Source organism: Macaca mulatta, chromosome 5 (genome assembly GCF_049350105.2).
Source record: "Macaca mulatta isolate MMU2019108-1 chromosome 5, T2T-MMU8v2.0, whole genome shotgun sequence".
NCBI lineage: Eukaryota > Metazoa > Chordata > Mammalia > Primates > Cercopithecidae > Macaca > Macaca mulatta.
Genome location: NC_133410.1, coordinates 76,939,858 through 76,956,437, shown reverse-complemented (window position 1 = coordinate 76,956,437; position 16,580 = coordinate 76,939,858). Strand labels below are relative to the sequence as shown.

General features: G+C 44.7%; 1 protein-coding gene across 1 annotated transcript in view; it reads left to right on the top strand.

Annotated features, from left to right (window-relative positions):
• The first annotated feature begins 6,393 nt into the window (after window positions 1-6,393).
• The window catches only part of SPMAP2L (sperm microtubule associated protein 2 like), a 72,447-nt gene continuing 62,260 nt past the window's right edge, over window positions 6,394-16,580 (top strand). The window contains exon 1 of the mRNA XM_028848560.2: window positions 6,394-7,016. Coding sequence (XP_028704393.1) covers window positions 6,524-7,016 — 493 coding nt within the window. The 5' untranslated portion in view covers window positions 6,394-6,523. The remainder of the gene's footprint in view (window positions 7,017-16,580) is intronic.

Genomic DNA, 16,580 nt, shown 5'->3' with positions numbered 1-16,580 from the left:
TAATAATACACATTTTAAAACACAATATAACAACTATTTACATAGCATTTACATTGTATTAGGTATTATAAGTAATCTAAAGATGATTTAAAGTACACGAGTAGATGCGTGTATGTTATATGTAAATACTATGCCATTTTCTATCAGGAGCTTGAGCATACACATTTGCCTGTGCGAGCTTGGAATGAATATCCCTGAGATTACCAATGGACAGCTGCGCACAGATAGTGTTGACATATTAACAGCATCTCTATTGGATTTTGAATGTTAAAAATATTTGTAAAACAGCATATTGGGGGGATTGCGATTTTTAATCAACAAAGGTAAAATGAACATTAGCAAGCATTTGTCCCATTTATTGTATTGCAATGGCATGAAATTTATATGAAATTTTTTTTGGGTGGGTGGATAGGGTCTCACTCTGTTGCCCAGGCTGGAGTGTAGTGGCGTGATCTCAGCTCAGATGATCCTCCCTCGTCAGTCTCCCAAGTAGGTGGGACTAGAGGTGCATGCCACCACGCCTGGCTAATTTTTCTATTTTTAGCAGAGACGAGGTTTCACCATGTGGCCCAGGCTGGTCTTGAATTCCTGAGCTCAAGCGATGTGCCCGCCTTGGTCTCCTAAAGTGCTGGGATTACAGGAATGAGCCACTGCACCTCGCCTTGAATATATTTTAGTATGTTTTCTCTTTTCAAGTAAAAAACCAGGTGTCTTTCCATTAAGTTGATCTGTTTTTAACACTATAGGAAAGAAATATCGGGACAGGACAATGAGGAACGTGAACTTTGTCAAACCCCTAGAGAAATAAACATTAACAGTATTCAGAAAGAGTTAGGAAGGGTTTCTTTTCCAGGAGCTTGTTAGACTAGATGAGGAACATTGTGGGGATTTGTTTTTAAAATTCTTAACATTTTGCTTTTACATAGATAAACTTTCTTCACTAGAAAGAGTGATAACTATATTTATTTGCAGACACTCTGTAAATCCAACTTGTAACTATAGTGGCTTACTTTGGTTTTAAAGCAAATTGGCGAGAGAGTTTGCTCTATAAATCCTTCCTTTTAAAATTTGGAATCTGTGGTGAAATAATGCAAATATGGGATCAGGTATGGTGGCTCACACCTGTAATCCCAGCACTTTGGGAGGCCGAGGCGGGCAGATCATGAGGTCAGGAGTTCAAGAGCAGCCTGGCCAACATGGTGAAACCCTGTCTCTACTAAAAATACAAAAAATTAGCCAGGGGTGGTGGTAGGCACCTGTAATCTCAACTACTCAGGAGGCTGAGGCAGGAGAATCGCTTGAACCCAGGAAGCAGAGGTTGCAGTGAGCCAAGACCACACCACTGCACTCCAGCCTGGGCAACAGAGAGAGACTCCGTCTCAAGACAAATAAATAAAATAAAATTTTGAATCTATGGTGAAATAATACAAATATGGGGTCAGGCGTGGTGGCTCACACCTGTAATTCCAATACTTTGGGAGTCTGAGGCAGGAGGATCATTTGAACCTAGGAGTTTGAGACCAGCCTGGGAAACATAGTGAGACCCTGTCTCAAAAAAAAAAAAATCCAGATTTGGTGAAGACAACCCCTCTCAATATTAGCACATAACTGTCTCTAGTTTTAGGTTAAAATAGAACACAATTTAATTTATGCATGTATGCGCAAAATGATGATTGCCTTCTGAGAGATGAGACATCGGAGAGTGAGCCTTTAACATCATTACCTTTCTCACATCACCACTGTGCTGTCATGTTTAATGGTGTCTTATTACAGCAGCCACTCAGGTGTCTAATGTTAAACCTTCTTCTTGTCTGGCCTACGGAGGGTGGATCACACAATGATTCGGAATTGTCAGAAATGTTGGATTTTAACCTCTGCCCCAAGGATTACCGTGAATGGACCCCTGGACAAATTCCTTGACTGTCTTGGTCTTGTCCTTGTAAAAAGATCAAGTGAGATGCAGACCACTTCTAGCCCTAAACTCTGATTCTATGTGTTTGTCCCTTCCCTAGGTTTTCTAAGGTGATCAGGGACGTAGACAAGTTTCTGGATGCTTATTTCAAAGAAAAGGCCAAAAGCTTTCAGGATGGGGAACAATATCTCTGTTCTTCCCTCTTTGGTCTTTTTATTCTCAGATTCTGATTTTAGATTCTGCATTTTGGCAACAAGTATTGTGGCTGGAGTTTTTCTTTCAGTGGACAGTTATGGAGTGCCAACATGGCAGTCATTGCTTGACACCAGGGTGAACAAAGCAGGGATTCTGCACTTGAGATGCTCTCAGGCAGGGACTCTGTACTTGAGATGCTCTCAGGCTAACGATGAGGGTTTGTGTCATGGGGCTTTCTAACAGAAATGGCACTAGACAACAAGACAGATTGGTGTATTGTCAGAGAGGCTGCCTGGCTGGTAGCCTGCACAATGGGCCTAATAGAGTGGCATACAACCTTGGAGAATTTACCACAATCTGGCGTCTGTTGCCAGCCGTCCAGGCTTGAGAAGCTGAGTCATGTTAGAAAGTAGGTTTACTTAGCACATCAAGAGTGGATCTGCCTTTTCATTCAGTAAACATTTTGGGAGCACCATGTGCCAGAACTCTTTCAGTTAAAAATAAATTCAGTTAAAAGGAAATTCAGGCTGGGTGCAGTGAATCACGCCTGTAATCCCAGCACTCTGGGAGACCAAAGTAGCCAGATCACTTGAGCCCAGGAGTTTGAGACCAGCCTGGGCAACTTGGTAAAACCCCATCTCTTCAAAAAATACACACCAGAAACAAACAAAAAACTAGCCAGATGTGATGGCACATGCCTGTAGTCCCAGCTACTCGGGAGGCTAAGATGGGAGGATCACTTGAGCCTGGGGAAGTCAAGGCTGCAGTGAGCAGTGATTGCACCACTGCACTTCAGCTTGGATGATGGAGTGAGACCTTGTTAAAAAAAAAAATGGCTGGGCACAGTGGCTCAGGCCCGTAATCCCAGCACTTTGGAAGGCAGAAGCAGGAGGACTGCTGGAGGCCAGGAGTTAGAGAGCAACCTGGGCAACATAGAAAGACGCTGTCTCTACAAAAAAATTTTTAAATAAAATTCAACTTGAATTTGTGCGTGCCCCCACAAAAAAGAATTTTTTTTTCCTCCTCATCCTGGAAAATCTGGGCATGGGTGGATTCAGGAGTTCAGAAGTTCAAAGATAAAACTGTCTCTCCGTATCCTGGCCCTGCCAACTTCTGCTTGGTTTGATTCTCAGATTCCCTCCTTAGAGTAGCAAGATGACTGCTGTCAACACAAGCCATTCTTATAGCTCATGATCTCGGAGTAAGATGGACCCTCCCTTTCTCAGCAGACTTCCATTAAATCTCATGGAGGGATACCAATTGGCTCTTCTGGGGTTGCATATTCATCCCTGAATCAATTACTGTGGCTGGATTGGTCAGACCTGGGTTAGAAGGAAGGATCAGCCCCTTAAACTATATTGAATGAGTTCCTTGCAGAAAGGAGGGGTTCTGCCTTCCGAAGAAGAGGGAAGGGATTCTAGGCAGGAAAATAAAATGATGACAGCTATTCACAGTCGTTCACTGTGCTTGGCACAGGGAATATACCAGTGACCAGGACAGAGAATGCCACTGTCTTTAAGGAGGTTATATTCTAACTGGGGAAGTACACAAAAATAAAAAAGCAGATGAAATAATTATAAATTATGTTGAAGCAAGGAACTGAAATAGAAAATAATGGTGGGAACATTTTTAAAATTAATATGGGCTAGAAAGACCTCTTTGAATGGGTAATTTAAACTGAGCCCTAGAGGCTAGAAAAAAGCCAGTATGTAAAGAGTGGGAAGAAATGGGCTCCAGGCAGTGGGAACAGGTGTGAGAAGAGACTGAAATGGGGAAGAGCTTGACACTCTAGAGAAGAGCAGGGAGGCCGGAATGTAGTGGAGTGGCTCAAAGTAGACTAGAGAGAGAAAAAAGGACCAGAGTATGGAACACCTTATAATGCAAAGCTTGAGGATTTTAAAAAATGGTTTGGAGTGTCACGATTGGAGGTGATCAAAAGTAAAAGTCAGAAGTTCCACCAGTTCAGAGATCATTGTAGAATCCAGAGAGATGATGATAGGCCTGGGTGGCCTGCCATGACATGGTGGGAGTGGGTTGTTATAAAGTGAGTCCAGCCCCTGGTGCCTCTGTGTCTTTCATGTTCATTTGCCCTTCCACCATGTTATGATGCATCAAGAAAGCCTCACCAGATGCCAGAGCCATGCACTTGGATGCTCCAGTCTCCAGAACTAAGAGAAATAAGTTCTTTATAAATGACCCAGTCTCAGGTATTCTATTATAGCAACATGAAATGAACAGACTTGGAAAAGAATTCATTCTGTGTGATCATTACTAATCTTTCCCAATAAGCAGACTCCTTGAGAAGCGAGTCATGTCAGAAAGCTGCCTGTGCCGGGTGCAGTGGCTCATGCCTGTAATCCCAGCACTCTGGGAGGCCAAGGTGGGTGGATCGCTTGAACTCAGGAGTTTGAGACCATCCTGGGCAACATAGCAAAACCCTGTCTCTACAAAAAATACAAAAAATTAGCCAGGTGTGGTGGCCTCTGCCTGTAGTCCCAGCTACTCAAGAGGCTGAGGTGGGAGAATGGTGTGAGCTCAAGAGGCAGAAGTTGCAGTGAGTCAAGATCGCTCCATTGCACTCCAGCCTGGACAACAGAGCCAGACCCTGTCCCAAATAAAAAAGAACGAGAGAAAGCTGAGCATGAATATTTTGATGTATAGTGGTACAACATTCATAGCAAGTGGACCTAAAAGATAGGCTGTAACAATTGCAGTCTGTTGGCTTAGATCCCCTTCTTTCTGCAGTTTTTGAAAAGGCACACCCTCTATGATGCTCCTTCTGTACATTCACAGTGGGCTGAATCCCCCTCTTTCAATTGATGTGTTCTTTGGACTTCTGAAGACATTTCATGTAGCCAGGGACTACTTTTACTGATTTTAAGGGCCATCCTGCCTCTTTAAGGTGGATTTACATAACTCCTACCTGATTGGTTTACAGGTTGAGTTAAAACTCTCTGAGAGTAGCTTTATTTCTCCTTGCAAGTTTTGGGGGATATTTCTTGAATTTCCATACAATATTACACACATCTATATCAAAGCAAGGTTGAAGGAGATTCCCTGATTCATATATGCATATGCTAGAATGAATCTCCTAGTTCCATTCCAGATAACATTCACAATGCAAAATATTTCTCTTCTAACTTTTCTTAGCATCTATGAGATTAAGTACATACAAGGAATACCCAGTAACGAGCAAAAGGGGTACTTGGGTTTACTATATATTTTGACAGACAACTTATTCCTTAACACCTCCAGTCCCTTCCCTTGGAAATAAACACATCGGTAAAACTCCACCACTTCTATTCCCCTCTACCAAACTGTCACCACCATGAAAATTAGCTGAAAGCACTCCTCAAGGATTGAGAGAGAGCCAGGCCACCTACGTTTTTAAAGTCTCTTGGTATTATAAGTGATAAAAAAAAAAAAAAAAAGAGGATGCCAAAAACAGGATTACAAGAATTGTGGTATATTTAAAAGATACCACAGTTACCAAATTAATGGACGCACCCACAAAACACGGCACACAGTTGTATTCTTCACAAGATAATTACAGCCCTTTATAAAAAGTAGCTTATAGCATACTTCAGTAGATAGTGAGCCTTGTAATGAGACACAAGTTGTAGATGAATATATTTTTCTTTTAATCCAGTCAGTGTTTCTTTGTGACTGTGTGAAGAACTTCATGTGGAGATAAAGTAAAGCATTCAAGTTTGAATGTAAGCTTATGTCAAATGTTGCACTGGTGGATCCACCCCCCCCCCCGCACCCCCCGCACCCCGCACCCACTCCATTCTGATTGTCGTGTCTTTAACTAGAAATTGATGGAAATCAGTGTTAGCAACTGAGGGCCTTAGAATATTGTCAGTCTCGGCATCCTCTCCCAGTATGATTAGGGGACAAAAGTCTGTATAGAGATTGTGTCCAGGAACCTCTGGGCACAAGCTCTATACAGACTGGCTCTGGGGTCTGAGGGGCGCCCTAACTAGATTAGAAACTGACATGTTCTACCCCAGGGCCTCCCCGAACGGCAGCAGGCGAGAATCCTCGCGCCGGACACCGGCAACAGGGTCAGTATCTCGTCTCCTATCTCCACCGACGTGTCTCTGGCTTTTCCGCGCCCCGGGATGCGTCCAGAAGGTCCTGGAGAGCTGTGCGTCCCCTTGGCAACCATACAATGCGCAGGAAGGCGACGTGAGATGGGCTGAGTCCGGCCGGGGCTGGGCTGTGCCGGACTAGGGCGGGACTCGGGGGCGAGACCGGGGCGGGGCTCGGGGGCGAGACCGGGGCGGGGCTCGGGGCGGGGCTCGGGGCGGGGCTGGGAGCGAGCGGCCCTGTAGTATCGCGCAGAGAGCAAACTGCGCCTAGGCAACCAGCCGGGAGGGTGAGTGCCGCGCGCGACAGAAGCTTCTGGCGCGAATGGAGAACCAAGAGTTTCTAGGTTCGTCTGAGCCGTCCGAAGTGACCGATGGGCAGGTCTCAACAGAAATATCCACTTGCTCCGAAGTCTTCCAGAAGCCCATTGTGCTCAGGATTCTCGACACTCACAGCGAGCTTGGAGAGTCGGAGGATCCCGAGAAACACGAGAATCCCGAGGAGCCAGAGGAGGTCAGGGAGCAAGACGAGTCCGAGGAATGTGATGAGCCCCACGAGTCCTATGAGCCCCACGCGCCCTATGCGCCCCATGAGCCCCGGGACTCCTATGCACCCTACGAACTCCATGAGCACCATGCAGCCCCCAAACTTCGCAAGGCCAGTGAGCCGCGACAGCTCCGCCAAGCCCGTGAGCCCCGCAAGCCCCGCAAGCCCCGCGAGGCCAAGGAAACCGAATTACTTCCCAGTGCCGCAGTAATGATCTCCCCATCTCTGATCACCAGAGCCCCGCCACGGCCTCAGCTGTCTTTCCTGGGAGGTAGGTGTTCCCCTTCCCTCATCCCCTCTTCTGCTCCTCCCTTCCCCTTATTCCCCACGCGCTGAGCAACCACGCCCCATCTAGAACCGGGGGTCCTAAGTTGGAGGTTTGCATGCAAGAGCTTGCCATATTGAAAGGAACTCGTGTCATTTGCCTGTTGCTTCGCAGTCATCAGCCCTTGCGTTTCAAGGGACTTAGATGGGAAATTGACACCTGATAATGAGAGAAACTGAATCTCTTCTCTTCCACTGCCACCTAATGAGCTATTGTTACCTCCTTTTGAAGCCCTTTTTCATTCGCCTCTACAGTTAGTCATTGCATTCCTCTGGGTTGCACTTTGAATGTTACCCTTGTTAGAGCACTTAAGATCTTGTATTTCACCATTCGTCTTTCTCCTTCACTAAATTTTCGTCAGTGTTTGGCATATGGTCACATGTGGAAACAAAGCATTCATTGGGCAAGTATTCAGAGTGTGCACCTACAAAGTGCTCACGATATGCTCAGTCCCCACCACCTTCACAAGGTAACAGAGCAGATGGGACTTGGGTATAAACATCCTTCGTCTGACCCCACCAACTCATTTATGACCCCTCACTAATGACCCAATCCAAAGCAATTATTTGTCCTCATTGGACCGCCAATCTTTTGGGAAACCAATTTTTATCTCATGTTCTCACTGACTCCTCCTTACCCAGCCTGGATTCCATGATCTGCCATTGCAATTACTCCCTTACCTCTTCCAACATTCCATTGGCTCTCTGGTTATCCACGATACTTCTGACAAAACCCCAACCCTGATTGAACCCAGCCATCGATCTTCCTACACCTCAGCAGTTGACTCTTGCTGTGCAAAATTGCGCAGTCATACTGTCTGGTTTATTTCAATTTCATCTCAATTGGTCACTTGGCACTGCCTGGCAAGCTCACTTTATTCCCTTAGTAAGTTAGTTTTCCCAGTCTCTGAAGATGACTAACTGCCTTACTCTCCTCTAAAGTTCACACCTTTGACCCCCCACCCAGCTGAAGACTTTGCCTCATTCTTTATTGAGAAAATAGAAGTGATCAATCACGAAATCCCTTATTTTCTTACAATGGATCTATTGCTTTACCTGCATCTGTACCCATGAATTCTGCCTTTTCTCATATTTCAGGGAAGAATTGTGCCTTTTTTTTTTTTTTAAATGAAAAGCAAAACCCTTCACTTATGCTTTAGATAGCACTCTCATTTCCTGAAGAACTTTCTTCCTGCAGTTATCCTCTCTCTCCTACAGCATCAGTTTCTCCCTAATTAATCAGTTTCATGAGCATACTCATACTCTAGAATCTTCCATCTTGAAATAACTCTTGACCCCATGTCATTTTTCAAACTCTCCCCTTCCACCAGCATCACCACCATTTCTCTGTTGTTCTTCATTGCAGAACTTGTCAAAAGAGTTGTCTATACTCACTGACTCAATTTCTTCACCTCTCATTCGCAACACATTTGGTTAGGCTTCTTTTCTCTACTCTCCCAAAACTGCTCTGGTTTACTGCTTTTCTCTCTGCCACCACTACTATCATCATGCATGGAGATTTCATATCCACTTGGATGATCCATTTGGCTTCTCAGTTCTTTGACCTCCTCACTTGGAAAGATCTTGTCCTTCACCCCATTGTAGGCACCCACTATCAAAGCCATTGTTAACTGCTGTACCATTTCCAGACTATTTCAAGCACTCTGATCTCTAACCATGTCTTAGCTTTCCAGTTCACTCCTCCATGAACCCTCTATCAGATTTTCAGCTTAAGGGACTTCTAATACATTGATCCTACTAACTTTTCTTTATATATCACTATCTTATGTCCTGCCGTCTCTCCTCACCTTATATTCCATGGACCAACAATGGAATCACTCCCTTGATTCTCTCTCCCTCTGTCATTCTTGCCTTGTTAAATCCAACTCTTGCTTGCACTTGGAATAACAGATAATGGCAAGAGAAAGGCAAACAACTATGCCAACTATGCTAACTGACCTTTAAATCCGTGGTCTTGAACTTCAAGTGGGCTCTCAGTGCTGCTTGCCAGTCATACTGTATTTCCCCAGTCAATTTATTTTCCAACTGTCTCAGAAATTATGGTGAGTGCTCTCATTCCTCAACCTTCTGCATCCTTTCCTCCTCGCTCTTAGCTGATGATTTCACTTTTTTTCTTCACTGAGAATAGAAGAAATTCTGAAAGATCTTCATATCTTTCCACCATGAAATCTACCAAAATGCCAGCATCTATATGTATGTACTCTACTTTTTTTCCTGTTAATAATGGATGAACTGTCCTTGCTCCTATTAAAGGCCATTCCATCAATCTATATGTTGGATTTCAATCCCATCTTTCAATCTCATCTAACTTCTTTAAGCTCTTTGTTCCTAAAATTAGCCTCTCTCTCCTGCATCATTGTATTCCTCCTCTACTGGATCATTCCCATCAGCATACAAACATGTGCAAGCACTGGGTACGGTGGTTCACACCTGTAATCCCAGCACTTTGAGAGGCTGAGGTGGAAGGATCACTTGAGGCTGGAATTCAAAATCAGCCTGAGCAACATAGTGAAACCTCGTTTCTACAAAAAAAAAAAAAAAAAAATTATTAACCATGCATTGTGACACATAACTGTAGTCCCAGTTACTGGGAGACTGAGGCAGGAGTATCACAGATCACCTCAGTCTCAGCAGTTCGAGGATACAGTGAGATATGATCATGCCGCTGCACTCCAGCCTGGACAACAGAACAAGACCCTGTCTCAAGAACAAAAACAAAAACCAACTAACCAAACAACAACAATGACAACAGCAAAATGCACAATAACTCTTGTCTTTAAAAAAACCCCAAACCTTCCCTGAACCCCATGTGCCCATCCAGGTATCATGATTTCCTTGCTCTGCTTTAGAGGAAAAATTTTGCAACGGAATTACCTGCAAGTCGTTATCTACATGTCCTCTTTCCCCCTTTTTCCCCTTCTCTTGAGACCCACTTACATTTTCATCCCCTCCACTTAGCTGTGGTGGCTTTTGCTGAGGTCACAATGATCTCTGCCTTGTCAAATTCAATGGCTAATTCTTCATCTTCATTTTACTCATCTGACACATTAACCTCCTATTTTCTTAGAAGTCTTCTTTACTTGACTTCTGGGATGCCTCTACCTCTGTGGTCCTACCTCATTGATTGTTCTTTAGTCAGTTTCCTTTGCTGAATCCTCCTCTTCCCAGCCTTTAGGTTGAAGTGACCAATGGCTTAGTCCTCTCAGATTCATTCTTCTAGAACTTTCCTTATTCCTTGGGTGAGGTCATCAGTTCCATGGCCTTAACTATATTCTGGTAACTTCCCAAATTATCTCTAGCCTCAGTTTTTCCCCTAAACTCGAGTTTTATAACCAGTCGTTGATTTATCATCCCTGCTTGAATATCAGTTTGGCATGTAAAACATAATGTGGGCCAGGCATGGTGGCTCATGCCTGTAATCCCAGCACTTTGGGAGGCTGAGGCGGGTGGATCACCTGAGGTCAGGAGTTCGAGACCAGCCTTACCAACATGGTGAAACCCCATCTCTACTAAAAATACAAAAACAATAGCCAGGCATGGTGGCACATGCCTGTAATCCCAGCTACTTGGGAGGCTAAGGCAGGAGAATTGCTTGAACCCGGGAGGTAGAGGTTGCAGTGAGTCGAGATTGCACCATTGCAGTCTAGCCTGGGCAACGAGTGAAACTCCATCTCAAAAACAACAACAAACAACAACCAAAAACACCATAATGTGCTCACCACTGAAGTCTTCCTGCAACACCCATACGTGCTCTTCCCTTGTTGTTTCCCATTTCAGCAAATGGCACCACCGTTCATTTATCCAGGTACCCAAAAACCTTGGCATCATTCTTGATGCCTGTTTTTCTCTTACACTCAGACTGTAAACCATTAGCAAATTGTAACTTTGAGCTATATCCTGACTATGGCTGTTTCTTAACATTTAAAATGTCATCATCTTTGTAAGCCACTATCATCTCTTGCCTGGTCTAAGGGAGGAGACCACCCCTCATAGTGTCTTATGCCCAATTTCTGCCTCCACAGAAAGAAGTAAAAACTAAAAGGCAGAAATGAAATCCACAGACAGACAGCCCGGCGCCACACCCTGGGCCTGGCAGTTAAATATCGACCCCTGACCTAATCGGTTATGTTATCTCTAGATTACAGACATTGTATGAAAAAGCACTATGAAAATCCCTGTCCTGTTCTGTTCCATTCTAATTACTGGTGCTTGCAGTCCCCAGTCACGTACCCCCTGCTTGCTCAACCGATGACAACCCTCTCACGTGGACCCCGTTAGAGTTGTAAGCCCTTAAGAGGGGCAGGAATTGCTCACTCGGAGAGCTTGGCTTTTGAGACATGAGTCTTGCCAATGCTCCTGGCCGAAAGCTGTTCCTTCTTTAACTTGGTGTCTGAGGGGTTTTGTCTGCGGCTAGTCCTACTACAGGTCCACTGCAGTAGCCTCCAGCTGGGTTCTTGTCTTGCCCCATCCCCGGTTCATTGTACCTACAGTGGTCACAGAAGTCCCTTAGAACATAAATTATATGCAGTTCTCTTGCTCTCCAGAATGGGTTCTCACCTCAGGTAGTATGTCCTCTGAGGCAGGGATCCCCAACATTTTTTGCACCAGGGATGGGTTTTGTAGAAGGCAATTTTTTCACTGGGTCGGGGTAACTGTTCCACTTCAGATCAATCTATCAGGCGTTAGATTCTCATAAGGACCACGCAAGCTAGATCCCTTACATTCGCATGCGCAGTTCACCATAGGGTTTGTGTTTCTATGAGAATGTAATGCCACCACTGATCTGACAGGAGGCGGAGTTCAGGCTGTAACGCCTGCTCGCCTGCCACTCACCTCCTGCTATGCAGCCTGGCTCCTAACAGGCCACAGACCAAACCAGTCCACAGCCCGGGGGTTGGAAACCTCTGCTCTAAAGTCTTTAGCAGGCCTCCAAGGCCCCACTTGATTTGAGCCTGTCACTAACCTCACCTTGAACTTGACCTGATATGTCCATGACATCATGTTCTACTACTCCCCTGTCAGTTTTTGCTCTGCAGGCACATGGGCATCCTTGCTCTGAGCTCAGGATCATTTCACTTGCTTTTTCCTCTGCCAGGGCACTCTTCTTTCAAATACTTGTCATCTCCTTTTCATGGAGTACCAAAAAGAGCATTATTTGGCCTGCTCCTTTTCTTTGAGACACTTATCTGACTGTATATCTATTTGTTTACTTGTTTACATTAAGCTCTTATGGAGGCAGGACCTTTGTCTTTCATCCTCAGTGCCTCAAGCTTGCTTGGAACAAGTCAGGAATTAATTGTTGTTGAATGAAAGATCTCTTCATTTGACCTCTGTGTTACCAAATCCAGTGGTTTCTTCTCTATCCTTAGCATTGTCAAAGAAAGTCAAAGAGTTAATACCCATAAAGGTCTTAGAACAGATGTGGTACATTTTAAGTGCTCAGTAGATGTTAGCTAGTAGTAGTAGTAGTAGTGTTGTAGTGTTATTATTATTATTGTTACTATTTTGAGATGGAGTCTTGCTGTGTTGTGCAGGCTGGAGTGCAGTGGTGCAATCTTGGCTCACTGCAACGTCCGCCTCCTGGGTTCAAGTGATTCTCCTGTCTCAGCCTCCAGTGTAGCTGGGATTACAGGTGTGCGCCACCATGCCTGGCTGATTTTTGTATTTTTAGTAAAGACAGGTTTCACCATGTTGGCCAGGCTGGTCTTGAACTCCTGACCTTAGGTGATCCGCTCACCTCAGCCTCACAAAGTGTTAGGATTACAGGCATGAGCCACCACGCCCGGTCAATGTGTTAGTATTATTATCTCATTAAACCTCTTGGCAGCATCTAACACAACTGGCTACTCCCTTCTTGTGGCCTCTGTGACACCATAGTCTCCTAGTTTAGCATCCACCTGACTGGTTGCTCCTTCTCAGGCTCCTTTGCTGAACCCCCTCTGAATTCTCGAATTCTAACAGGCTCTATCCTGACCCCTTTAAAAAATATTTACACTTTTACCCCTAGGTGGTCATAACCACACACAAGAGTTTAGCATTTCTATGCTGCTGCCTTCTAAATTTTTATATTCTCTCTTCTCTGAGTCTGACACTTATATATTCAACTGCCTCCTGGACATCTCCATTTGAATATTGATATATTGCTTGATATATGCTTCTCAAATTGACTATACTTTCAAACGGAAGTCTTGATTTCCCTTCCAGCCTTGTTCTTCCTTCAGTTTCCCCCATCTGAGAAAATATTGTGAAGTTGCTCAAGCTAAAGAAAATCTACTCTTCTTCGATTTTTCTTGCCTCACCTTCAAGTACAATGCACCCAGTGAAAGTTCTGTGTTTTATCTCAAGAATATTTCCTGAATTTATTCATTTCTGCTGCTAACACACTCACTCCAGTTGTCTAGTTGTGGTCACTTCTTACCTGGATTTTTTTTTTTTTTTTGAGATGGAGTCTTGCTCTGTCGCCCAGGCTGGAGTGCAGTGGCGCAATCTCGGCTCACTGCAAACTGCGCCTCCTGGGTTCATGCCATTCTCCTGCCTCAGCCTCCCCAGCAGCTGGGACTACAGGCGCATGCCGCCGCAACTGGCTAATTTTTTGTATTTTTGGTAGAGACGGGGTTTCACCATGTTAGCCAGGATGATCTTGATCTCCAGGCAGGCAGATCACCTGAGGTCGCAGTTCAAGACCAGCCTGGCCAACATAGTGAAACCTCAGCTCTACTAAAAATACAAAAATGAGCCATGCATGGTGGCGCAGGCCTGTAATCCCAGCTACTCTGGAGGCTGAGGCAGGAGAATCGCTTGAACCCGGGAGGTGGAGGTTGCAGTGAGCCAAGATCATGCCACTGCACTCCAGCCTGAGCAACAGAGCGAGACTCCATCTCAAAAAAACAAAACATAAGAAAAGACTACTTTAAAGCCTTCTACCTTCTCAATTTGTCTTCTAGATTTTCCTTGTCAATTCCAATAAGTCTTCACGTTAATTCCTATAGTAAAGCTTAACAAACACTAAGTATTTTATATAATATTTACAAAAAGTAGTGTAAACATTGGGTGACAATTAGCACATCCCTGTGCCTCTACTCACTCAATAAGATTTTTTTTCATCCAACATTTATTGAGTGACTACTAAGTCACTCTTCTGTGTCCTATGGAGTGCAAAGATGAGTAAGACATGGCATTTTGGTTGTGTGCCAAATTTTTAAAATTTATAGAATCAGTTCTATTATTCTGTCACCTAACAATAGTATCATCTAATCATCACTGTTATTGCTGAACTTTATTGAGCACATGCTATGTTCATGGTGTAGGTACTGAGCTGTAGATGAATAAGACATGGATTCCTTCCTTGAAGAACTATTTATGTGGTGGGGAGGCTGAACACATCCACAACAATAACACATCCATAGCATACACAGTAAAATGTACTGGAGTATCCTACAGGACAAGCACTTCATTTTTCTGAGTTAAGTGGCAACAATAACCTCTTTTTATTTTTTACTTATTTATTTTTTTGAGACGGAGTTTTGATCTTGCTGCCCAAGCTGGAGTGCAATGGCGCAATCTCAGCTCACTGCAACCTCTGCCTCCCAGGTTCAAGCGATTCTCCTGCCTCAGCCTCCCGAGTAGCTGGGATTACAGGCCTGTACCACCACACCTGGCAAATTTTTATATTTTTAGTAGAGACGGGGTTTCACCATGTTGGCCAGGCTGGTCTCAAACTCCTGACCTCAAGTGATCTGCCTGCCTCAGCCTCCCAAAGTGCTGATGTTACAGGTGTGAGCCACCGTGCCTGCCTTAAAGTAGTGTTTTCTAAAGCAGAGTCTGAATACATTTTAGAGAGAGTCTTGTGACCATGCTACTTCAGGAAGGCCCTGACTTATCTCCCTAAAGTAGGCACCCCCTCCTTCTGTCTTACCAGCCACATCACACTGATTTATTTCCTTCTCAGCGCTTACCACTATCTAAGTTAGTTACTTGCTTGTTGTCTGTCCTTCCACCTGAAAGGTAAGCTGCGTGACCTTGGACAGGGATTTAAGTTTCTTTATCCTTCTCTATTCCAAAGCTTAAAATGAATGAGTAAACTCAGCATAAAAGTCATTCATGGCCGGACGCGGTGGCTCACGCCTGTAATCCCAGCACTTTGGGAGGCCGAGGCGGGCGGATCACGAGGTCAGGAGATCGAGATCATCCTGGTGAACACGGTGAAACTCCGTCTCTACTAAAAATACAAAAAAATTAGTCGGGCGTCGTGGTGAGTGCCTGTAGTCCCAGCTACTTGGGAGGCTGAGGCAGGAGAATGGCGTGAACCCGGGAGGCGGAGCTTGCAGTGAGCCGAGATCGCGCCACTGCACTCCAGCCTGGGGGACAGAGCAAGACTCCGTCTCAAAAAAAAAAAAAAAAAAAAAAGTCATTCATTTGGCCATTCCTGAACACTTTCTAGATTCACTCAAGAGTTACTGAGCTCATATTAATAGTAGCTTATGTTCATTGAGTGTTTTAAATGTTTAATGTAATCTCATTTTATCCTTAAGACAACCCTTTGAAGTAAGTACTATTTGCGTCCGCATTTTACAGATGAGGAATGTGAGACTTGGTATTTTGTCTCCATGCATATAATGGAGGACCGGCATTCAAAGCCATATCATGGGCCAGGCATGGTGGCTCACGCCTGTAATCCCAGCACTTTGGGAGGCTGAGGCAGTTGGGTCACCTGAGGTGGGGAGCTCAAGACCAGCCAGGGCAACCCAAGCCAAAACCCCTTCTCTGCTAAAAATACAAAAATTAGCGGAGCGTGGTGGCGTGCGCCTGTAATCCCAGCTGCTGAGGCAGCAGAATCGCTTGAACCCGGTGGGCAGAGGTTGCAGTGAGCTGAGATCGCACCACTACACTCCAGCCTGGGCGACAGTGAGACTCTGTCTCAAAAAAAAAAAAAAAAAAAAACAACTAAAAAAACCATATAATACCTCCTGATCAGTGGTGAATGAAAAAGAGAGAGAGAGAGAGCGAGAGAGAAAGAGCGAGAAAGAGAGAGAAAAAGAAAGAGAAAGAGAAAGAGAAAGAAGAAAGGAGGGAAGGAGGGAAGGAGGGAAGGAAGGAAGGAAGGAAGGGAGGGAGGGAGGAAGGGAGGGAGGGAGGGAGGGAAGGAGGGAGGCAGGGAGGGAAAGGGAAAGAGAAACAAAGAAAAGAAAGAAAGACAGACAAAAGCCATATCGGTTCATCCAAAGACTGTGAACTAGTGATGAGATAGGTCAGGCCCCTTAAATGGGAGAAAAGAAGCACGTCTGCTATTTTCTGTGGAAGAGCGGGCTGGGAAACATTTTGGGGACAGAGTGATACTGGAATTGTGCTACAGGAAAATCAGCCAATGAGGATGGATTGGATGTGTCAACTCCTCCCCACTGCCCCTAAAGAAATGTCAATGTTTGAACACTGCTGTACCCAGGAGTCATGGCTCCAGTTGCACCCTGGGGATTTCAGTGTATATTGCATT